General features: G+C 38.5%; 1 protein-coding gene across 11 annotated transcripts in view; it reads right to left on the bottom strand.

Annotated features, from left to right (window-relative positions):
• Nucleotides 1–277: 277 nt before the first annotated feature.
• Nucleotides 278–9653, bottom strand: part of BNC2 (basonuclin 2) — a 479630-nt gene continuing 470254 nt past the window's right edge. For 9 of the 11 annotated variants that reach the window (XM_044939822.2, XM_044939817.2, XM_044939818.2 and 6 more), the window contains one exon: nucleotides 278–3474. In XM_044939822.2, coding sequence (XP_044795757.1) covers nucleotides 2814–3474 — 661 coding nt within the window. In that variant the 3' untranslated portion in view covers nucleotides 278–2813. Of the gene's footprint in view, nucleotides 3475–5091; nucleotides 5126–9653 lie in introns of all 11 variants that reach the window. The other 2 variants (XM_044939827.2, XM_044939819.2) reach the window with 2 other exon arrangements.

The raw sequence follows: 9653 nt of genomic DNA, 5'->3' as shown, positions 1-9653 counted from the left end.
CATTAGGGCTCTTTGGCCTTTTAGTTGACATCAAACAGACTAAGCACTGATTTTGTACAAGCTGAGTTCTAATATCTCAACCGAGAGTGTAATTGTTAAAAATCGCTGAAAATGTGTTATTTCATAAAAGTGTCATTTGGTCTATATACACTTGCAAAGCTAGTGTTTCCATAATCTTTTGCTGGGATACCAACAAAATATTTTTTCCGCCCTTCTGGAATCAAATCAGTTGGTTAATGGGGCAGTAGCGCAACACAGAAGGCTAAGAGGACCGAAGTGTTTGCAAACAAATTTTCATTATTCTAGTTCAATCTTCCACAAACATACTGTACAGAGTCTTATATGGTATAAAGCAAAGGAAAACATCTCTGTCTATTCAGTTTAACAACACTGAAATAAAGCGATTAAGACTTTGGGGAATTCAAAGGTACAAGAAAAACAAAAACGGTTAGCACTAATTCCTCAGCTTTTTTACCGTAAACATTTGTCATTAAAACATAGTGTTTGATATAGTTTCTTTTGTACTGCAAATACTTTTGGTCTCTCCTCACTGTAGAACAAATGAAAAATCAAATGAACCCCATAGCATCCTCTGAAGGAGATGAAAAGATAAAGCTGCTAGACACATCTAGCTTATCTTAAGATTCCACTGTTTCTGAAATTTTCACACAAAAAATACTGAAGCCTCAACTAATGATGCTTATTTTTGGAAACAATAAATACTGAGGTACAATAAATCCTACAGGATAGTAACAAGAGAAACATATTAACAGTTTCCTTTGGCAAATTTAACGGAAGTGAATGCTGATGTGAACCTAGAAAAAAATAATTACGAAACATATGAAAAATGGAAATGCCATTAAAAAGTTAAGACAAAGGGAGTATTTCTTTTAGACTGATGAAAGAAATGTTTGAGGCCCTTAAATGCAGAAAAGAAATACATTCTCTTTAAATTATTGTGTCCTGTTCGACAAAATATGCCTTGTTTATCTTTTTCCCCCCTCCACTTAAAAAAAAAAAAAGACAACAAAACACAGTCTGCAATGCACACCCTAATGGTTTTGGCTGCAGATTGAATCTGAGTAAATATCATCATTTAGTCAGTATGTTGTGGTAGCTGAGGCTGCCGATGTGGTTAACCAGCTCAGGCAACATGTGTAAACATCGGAAACAAAATAAAACAAAACAAAAAAGGTTTGGAGAATCCTCTCCCTGCTCTTTCTCACTCTCGATTGCTTGGTTTCAGGCTTGCTTTCATTTCTCTCTGACAAATCGCGTGGGGAAACGCAAAACACTAAACAGTGAGAGATCCTATTTTAAACCCCCTTCTTCTGGCTGCTCAGAAAGGAGTATTGCTTAGTTCAAGTTCAGCACATGTTTGCAAAGCTTCCAAGTACTGCTGCCTCTACCATTAAATGTCTTTTGATTTTGTCTATCAAACCAGCCTACTGCAGTACTTGTGACAAATTACACAGCCACATAATAGACCAACTCAGCTCAGACTTTTTCCTTCTTAATGGAGAAGGGTCAGGTCCTTGCGCATGAGCATTCAGCTCTTTCACTGTATTCAGCTTTGCTCCGTAGTGAGTCATTTGGGCTTCTGTATCCTGAAATATTATCCTGCCTCTAAAGAATAAATGCCTTGGCTGTTTCACACGCATCACTTTGTTTTCCTTTTATGTAACTTAACATATAAGCAAGAAGGATACAATGTTGATTGTAATAACATTCGGCACTTGAAAGCATCACCAAGTGTTTTTTTTAAAGCGGTTTTCTGGTGGCCGACAAATTGGCCTGTGGTTATGTTGAGTGACTAATTGTATTTTCTTCTCTGGAAACTTGTGCAAAGTTGGCAGTTTTGTGTTAACACTAATACTTGTGTTTGGCGTTTGTGCCCTATACTGACCAGACCATTTTTATACAAGTGAATTTTTTTAAAAAGACACTTACTTGAAGTATGGCAATAGTTTAAGGATAAAAAAGAAGCATGGATATTACACATCCCCTTGTAGTGTATGAAAAAAAGTGCATGACTGGATTTATGTACTAGTACAGGACATTTAAAAAATCAGATCTGTGCTGTAAGGCATGCCAGCACCTCTTTACCACTATATCTAGCAGGTAGTAAAAACAAGACCATGTTTCTTTTTCCTTAAAAAATGTGCATTAATGCTAACATAAATGAATAGAGCTAGCCAGCAAACTATTTTTTTTCCTGTATATCTAACAGCTGGATGTAACTGTAAAAATTAAACAAAAGAGTTAAACAACCATCAATACAATTGTTTTACATCATTGGCCTCTCAAGGCTAAATATTTACAGGTGAATCTGCCATGCTTTAAATGAAGATTCTCTCAAAACCTTAAAGTTCACAAAAGACAACTATAAGAAGTTCCTTTTTTGTTTTTTCCCCCCTTTATCTTTTTGCAGGCAACAGTCATGGGTACAACAAATCGTCTCTTTGGAGAGGACCAAAAATTGTTATTCTGTCCAAGTTTGGGCTAGTTGCACGCTTTTATGTGTGTGCGCATGTGTATTTAAAGGGTACTTTGTTTCACCTCTAAATGAAAGACCTGACTTCTTTCTCAAAACTATAAAGGAAAAAGACAAAAAATTTCAAAAGCACCTAGTGTTTATCTTCTTATATCTAAAGAAAAGAAAACGTGTGGGTGTGTGTGTATGTAGACACAGGTATACATGTGTGTACACACACACACCCCGTCCCCCAAGTACACAAGCACACACGGACTATGGCAGTTCAGATACATAGGCCATCTGGTGAGAGCTGGCATGTGTAGTGTCCGTTCTGAGACTAATCTACTGCAGTGAAGGGAATGTTTTTGTGGAGATTAGGGTTCTGACTGTGCCGATTCCGGCTTCGCACAGAGGAAAACATCATATTGCAACCTGGGACTTTGCACTTGTGCATCTCTCGCAAATGCACGGTTTTGTAGTGCACCCTCAGCGTCCCCTTGTTGCTGTACATCTTGTGGCAAATGTTACACATGATCCCACCAGTGCTCCCGGACAAGCTGTTGAACATCAGAGACCCTGAAACGTCAGCCCCGAGGCCGCCAGGGAGGGTGGGGGCCTCAGCCTTGTGCGCCGACTCCCCGCTGTCACTCGCCCCGTCAATGTCGTCCAGGAGAATCCCCTCATCGCTGCCGGCGTCGGATTCTCTGGAGGAATGGATGCTGCTGCTGGACTGGAGGCTGGAGGTGGTGCTTAGGTCCAGGACCATGTAGTCCTCCGCCATGCCCCTCCCATACCCGTTCAGGTGGGAGTCTTCCGTCCCCGCGGGAGAGGAGGCGTCTTCCCTGATGTCGAGCCCCAGGGGGTGCTGGGCACCATAGATCTTCATCAAAAATTCATCCCGGAGGTCCTTGCTAAGGGAGGGCTGTGATGAGTCCAGGCCCATGTCATCGAGTTCTTTGGTCAACAGTTTACGATGCAGGTTTATGTTGGCACTGTGTCTAGGAAAACAAGAGGGAAGGGGGGGCGGGTAGGTGTACAGGGAGTGGAGAGGGCGAGAAAAAAGAGAGCATTTTAAAATTGATTCAGTTTCCGCCAGGCATCACCTAAGCGCATTCATTGCTAATGACATTATTGTAAAAAGCAAGCATTTTCCTACATCCTCAGGATTAGGGAGTAAGTGGCAGCGGGGAGTGCAATAAGGGGAGCTCTTCATTAACATAATTTTTATAAGAGAGTGAAAGTCCTCAATGGAAGGATGAAAGCAAACCCATGCACCTTTTTCTGAATGATTGTTCTGTTCCTTTCACTCTGTAGCAGCATCAGCTGCAGAGAATCTCACAGCAGAGATTTGAAAAAAATATACTGAATATGATAAACGAATGGAAACTTTCTGCTTGTCCAAACCAAATAATTTGAATTTACCTAAAAACAGAAGGAAACCCCCTTTTTTTCTACAGCAAACACTTTAGAGGTATGAAAAGGATTCCTTTTTTTTTTAAAAAAGTAAATGGTTTAGATAATTTAGAATTTGCTTGACAAAATAATAACTTGTTCCCCCTCATCTTCCTCATCTTATTTAAGAAAATAATTTAGCTTAAAAGGTTAGCAATTTATTTAATAAAAATAGGGTTATACACTATCTTTAAATCCCCTTTTTAAGAATGATTTGGGATCTCAGCTAAATCTAATAGTAAAATACATTTATCTTCAGAGTCTGCTATATTTCAGAGTTAAAAATAATATTTCAAGTAATTCCAAGTTGTAAACTTTCATCTTAAAAAAAGGTGAAAAACAGAAGTTGGCTTAGTAAATAAAATCCACCCCCCATTAAAAAAAAAAAAAAATCACACCCAACAGAAAAAAAAAAAAAAAGGGACCAAAAAAGAAAAAACCCCACACACAATACAAAAAAAAAAAAAAAAAAAAAATTCAAGCACAATAATAACACATGGTCCCTCCATTTTAATAACTGGAATCCATACTACTTAGGCAAGCAAAACTTATACTGTACTCACTGAGTGCTTTGCTTGTATATATATATATATGTATACATATAAAGAAAAAAAAAAAACAAGATTGGTCCCAGAGCATCCATAGGGATGTCATGATTTACAAAGCCTGATAGGTTATTATCTATCTGAAAACATTGCCTTAGTATTTACATCCCCCATTTACTTTTAAAGTGCCCTTGGGCATATACCTCTCTCCACCTGCAAAGGCTTATGTTTGACAAGTGTCTAAATTGAAGGCTACCCTTCCAAAAAGCAAACCAATAAATAAATACAGATGCATAAAAGCTTCTCAATAATGGTGGAAGCTCTACATCTTGGAGAAGTTAATTGTGATAACAGAAATGACCTAGAATGGCCCAGATCAAGTTTGACAGACCTGCTGATTATAATTAAAAAGTATGGAAAATCCAAAATGAGTCACACCATTCAGTGACGAGCATGGCTAGTATTTCTTAGAGATGGTTGAGAGGTATGTGCCTCAGAGACAAGAAAGGTGGGAACACGTTCCACCTTTCCACACAAGACAATATATAGCACTCTGGGTTGGAAGGGGCAGAGGGGCGGCGGCCCCCTCTGCACTGCACTTAGAACGGCTGAGCTTACCTTGTGATAATAAGATCAGCTTTCTAATCTTTTGCTAAATCGATCACAAAAGAAAGCAAGAATGAGAGACAGAGAGAGAAAAAGAGAGAGAAGGAGAGAGAGAGAAAACAAATTCACATTCTAGACATCTGGTTTGGAAAAAAAACTTAAACAATAACATAGGGATTTAAAATGTTCTGATCAAAAAATCATTTTCTGTCATAAGCGATCATCTCATATGCTGTCTTGATGATTTTCAGATCAGCCGCATCATCCAAAAATCATAAATCAAATTAAGATAAACCAAATTCACAGCATCATCGTCATCCATAAATGAGTTCTATACAGATGCATGCAGTGTTGCGGATATGTGAATGATAAACAGATGTGGTCCCCAGGGTCCCTGCTCTGACAGTCGCGCCCCGTCTCCTTGGTGTCAGATGGCAGATGATTCCAAATGCAGGTTGTTAAGCAGAGTGCAGGAAATGCCTACTGAGAAATCTCTCCCCCTGACATGTGGGTATGACGCCACTGGAGTTATTACAAGAATGTGGAAATAGAGTTACAGTACGTACTATCACTCCACTGATAAAACAACCTGCCAACCATAAGCAGCTCGCAAAATCCTACCCCTCTGTGTATTATTTTTAACACCCTCCCCTCCCTTTCTTAATTTCACAAACACACATTTTGCGATGACTTTAATCTAGAACTCTGTTGCTTCTCACACATCTGCAGTTACCGCTTCCTAGATTCACTGCTGAGAAAACAGCAGCCAGACACACAGCAGTCACATCAAGACACACTGAATAAGGAAGAATAAATTAACACTGACGAAAGGACACACTGATCCCCAGATGGACACATCTTCCCTGAGATGACTTGTGAAATTACACATCTCCACTGTGGTGTTACCAGGAAGAGATGTCTCTCTTCATGTCTCACTTACAGCAATAGAAATCCGTAATCTAATTAGATGAGGTACCAGCCCTCAATATCTGTCAACCAAATGATGTGCAGAAATGTGTAGACCAGCTCTGGCACTCGGTTCAACAGTGTCCCTTTTCCGCTGTCAGCAGTACTGTTGGCCTCTGCTAATATAATTACATTGACTTTTATTCAATTAAGTGCCATCCTTGCCTTTAAAAAAAAAAAAGCTACTTTATCAATTGATTCAGGTGTAATGCAATAATAAAGATGAACTCATGGCAGTGCATTAGCTCTGCTGTTCATAACTTCAGTACATGGGTTCATTCGTGGTAGTCGATTTCCATTATGCAACCACAGTTCAAGAGAATTGATTCTTTTATGTTCATTTCTTAATCTATTTCATTTTTGTGTAATAATCCTCCTAAATGCCATATGCAAAGTACCAGAAGTAGGGATAGGAGGAACGTGTGGTGGAAAGCTTACTGGTTCACTCTCATGATGGTGGGCTTGGAGCTGTTCTAACTTAACTCCCAGTATTACTGGAGTGGAAAGAGGCAAAGCAAGAGGGAGAGGAGATAGACTCGAGAGAGAGTCCTGATCCTGTACCTCAGGAGGTTAGCTTTGCCTCTACAGAATGGACAAAACGCAGTGCTTGATGTTAACAGACTTGGACTCAGTCAATCCAAACCACAAACTGCCACAGAACACTACTGAGGAGAAGAGACGAAGACCAGGAGCTAACAGCAACTTACAAGTTTACATGGATCAGCAAAACCTAGAGAGGTGAAAAGGAAGATGAAGAGACACAGAAAGAAGAGTCACCAAGAGCAAGGAAGAGGATTCTGAAAAGTTCAAGAAGACCAGAGAGTCCTGGAAATGGGAGGACCCCCGGCAGAGGAAGCAGGGGGCAACTGTCTGTAATAAGGAGCAGGAGGCCTCCAGAAAGGAACAGATTTTGAGTTCTCCAGAGATGAGTTTTTCTAATGAACCTAATGTTCTGAATATTTGTCTCCAGAAAAGAGGAAAAAATAACCATGAACTAAAACTGTATTAGAACTTATTATACTTTATAAGAATGTCAGCAGTACAAAAGCTGTTTCTATTTGCATTGACTGGGTATTAGGTAGGTAATACCAATATGAGGAGGCAGCTTCCTTTTAGAGGAAAAAAAAAAGACTGGGATGAAAACAGAAGGTAAGTTGATAAGTAGAGGGAGGAAGGATCTGATCTTACGGGGGATCTCATCAAGACAGTAGGACAAAATGTAGTTCCATGATGGTCACTTTTAAGAACACAAACTATATCTTATTCAACCTCAAGTCTCCTGCTGCGCAAGTAGAATACTGGGTTGACCAAAAAGTTCATTTGGATTTCCCCATCACATCTGATGGGAACACTCTAACTTTTGATCAACCCAATACTTTGCACATGGGACATAATTAAAAGTACATTTATTTGACTTCAATCAGTAATAGGCAGAGTCTTAAACTTTCCCCAAAACAAATTATAGAAGTAGAAACAATGATCCCAACATTGGAAACATGAACCTAAAGATTTAAGAAAAGACACAGATAATATTAATATTAAAGGTAATATTAAAAGTAATGCTACATAATAACTATGGCATGACACAGTCCTATAACTTGGGCGATGCTTAGAACCACAAATGTTTCTTCTGACCTCTGCACTCATTCCTACTATTTCTGTACTGAGTTTACCAAAGCCTCTTGAAAACTAAGAGCACCCTTAAAAGCAAAAGGTAATGAAGCTTATATGACATAGAAGAGGTCATGAAATCAGATTAACTCTTTGAAATGCTTGGTGGGAGCACTCTAACTAGATTAAAGTGGACTACCACTCTTTTTTGGTTTCTTTAACAAAAACAAGTCAATTATATCTCAGTTAAAAAAAGAAAATTTTACCATACAATCATAGAAGACAGCAAATCCAACAGTCAAATGCAAACACCTTTTAGACAAAGTCAGTCCTGTCTTGAGCTTTTCTTTCCTCACATTTCCCTTTCTAAGCTGGTTTAAATACCTAGTTCAACTTAATGCAATGTTTAACCATAAAAAGAAAAAAAAAATTAAGCACACTAAAAAATGTTTTGAGATTTTAACTTTGGTTTTGAGATACAAAGAAGAACTTTTTTAAAAAATAAGAATTTCATGACCAAGTTAGAAAATCAAAATGTGGCCATCAAACTGAATCAAGCTATAGGTTACATAAGCCCAATCTAACCTTAATTCTTAATCGGTTCTGAGCCATCCTAAACTTACTGAACTGCAACAAAATACTTGATAATTACTTGCAGTGCCCCAGGTGAAATGGAACTGAGGCTCCATTTTGGCCTAACTTTTGCCTTTATTTTTTTCTGCTTATCTTTGCCACTTCACACACACATGCACACACCTCAAATTGTCCAGAATGATCACACTGAAGTATACACAGCAGATAGCACCATATATAAATAGTGTATGTGTGTTTTTATGTATGTATATGGGCATACATAAATTTATATTCAACCTGTAATATAAAATATAAAATCTGGATGCTGGGTTTGAGTGTATTGTTGGACACCGAGTCAATATTCCTGATTGGAAATGTAAATCTGCTCTCCAAATCCAAAGAAATGAAAAGTTAAAACTTCTGTGCCTTACTCTTTTATCTAGATGGCGGTAACACTACCTGTTGTCCTGAATGCCTCAAAAATATTTGTACTCCCATTTATTGGTGGTGGTGTACTTATAGCCCTGCGAAGTAATGATATTTTTGATAGTATATACATTTTTGCAAAATGAGCAGGTGCTCTCTAAGGTAGTATTTAAACATTTTCTCCAAAAGATCTGAAAACCATCCCCAGCTCAGGAAATTTTAGTGAACAATGCTCAACCCCTCCCACCCCCCAAAAGTACAGAAGTACATGATAAATGCAAGAAACAAAAGCTAAGCAAATTCTTGCAAATTAAAAGTATGAAATCCAGTCCCTTCAATCTCTTTCAATATAAAACAAATCATCCATACTGGTCACGCAGACAGTTCTCTCTCCATTCAAATTATTCACTTGAAGATAAGCTCCCACCAAACTCTTTAGGGGTTTAGCTAATTTACTGCACAGATACGGCACGTCTGTTGTAATAACAGGTAGGATGTATTGGGGTCGACCATTTATCAGAATTAGACTTCTTTTCTCAATTCACAGTGAATTATGCTGCCTACATGACTCCTCTCTCTCAGAGCCTGCCATCCCCTTACGGCCCCTAATGTGGCAGGCAAACCAAATTGACAGTCTCATCTTGTCAACAAGGGGCGATTCTCCTGAGAAGCCATTTAACTTTGCCGAGGAAGCAATGTATTAATGTGCCTGTCCCAGGAATGTTAATCATCTTCAAGCTTCCAACCTAACTTTGACGTGAACGAAATCACCAAATTTGTTTACTAAATGAATCGTAATATGCTAATAAGAAAGCATGACATATATGGAAAAGCCAAACAGATGGTTTGTTTACTCCACTTTGCAACTTTATAAATGTTGTAACTCTGAAGATGTTAGTGAGAATTATTGGTTTGTTGGCAGAGGCGAACGTGTCTCTTGCATACTAAATCTGGTATACGGCTACAAAACAATTTGTCATTGCTGTGGAATGCTTAAA

This window comes from Bubalus bubalis, chromosome 3 (assembly GCF_019923935.1).
Source record: "Bubalus bubalis isolate 160015118507 breed Murrah chromosome 3, NDDB_SH_1, whole genome shotgun sequence".
NCBI classification, from domain to species: Eukaryota; Metazoa; Chordata; class Mammalia; order Artiodactyla; family Bovidae; genus Bubalus; species Bubalus bubalis.
Note: the sequence above shows the minus strand (reverse complement) of the source record. Positions and strands in the feature narration are given on the sequence as shown.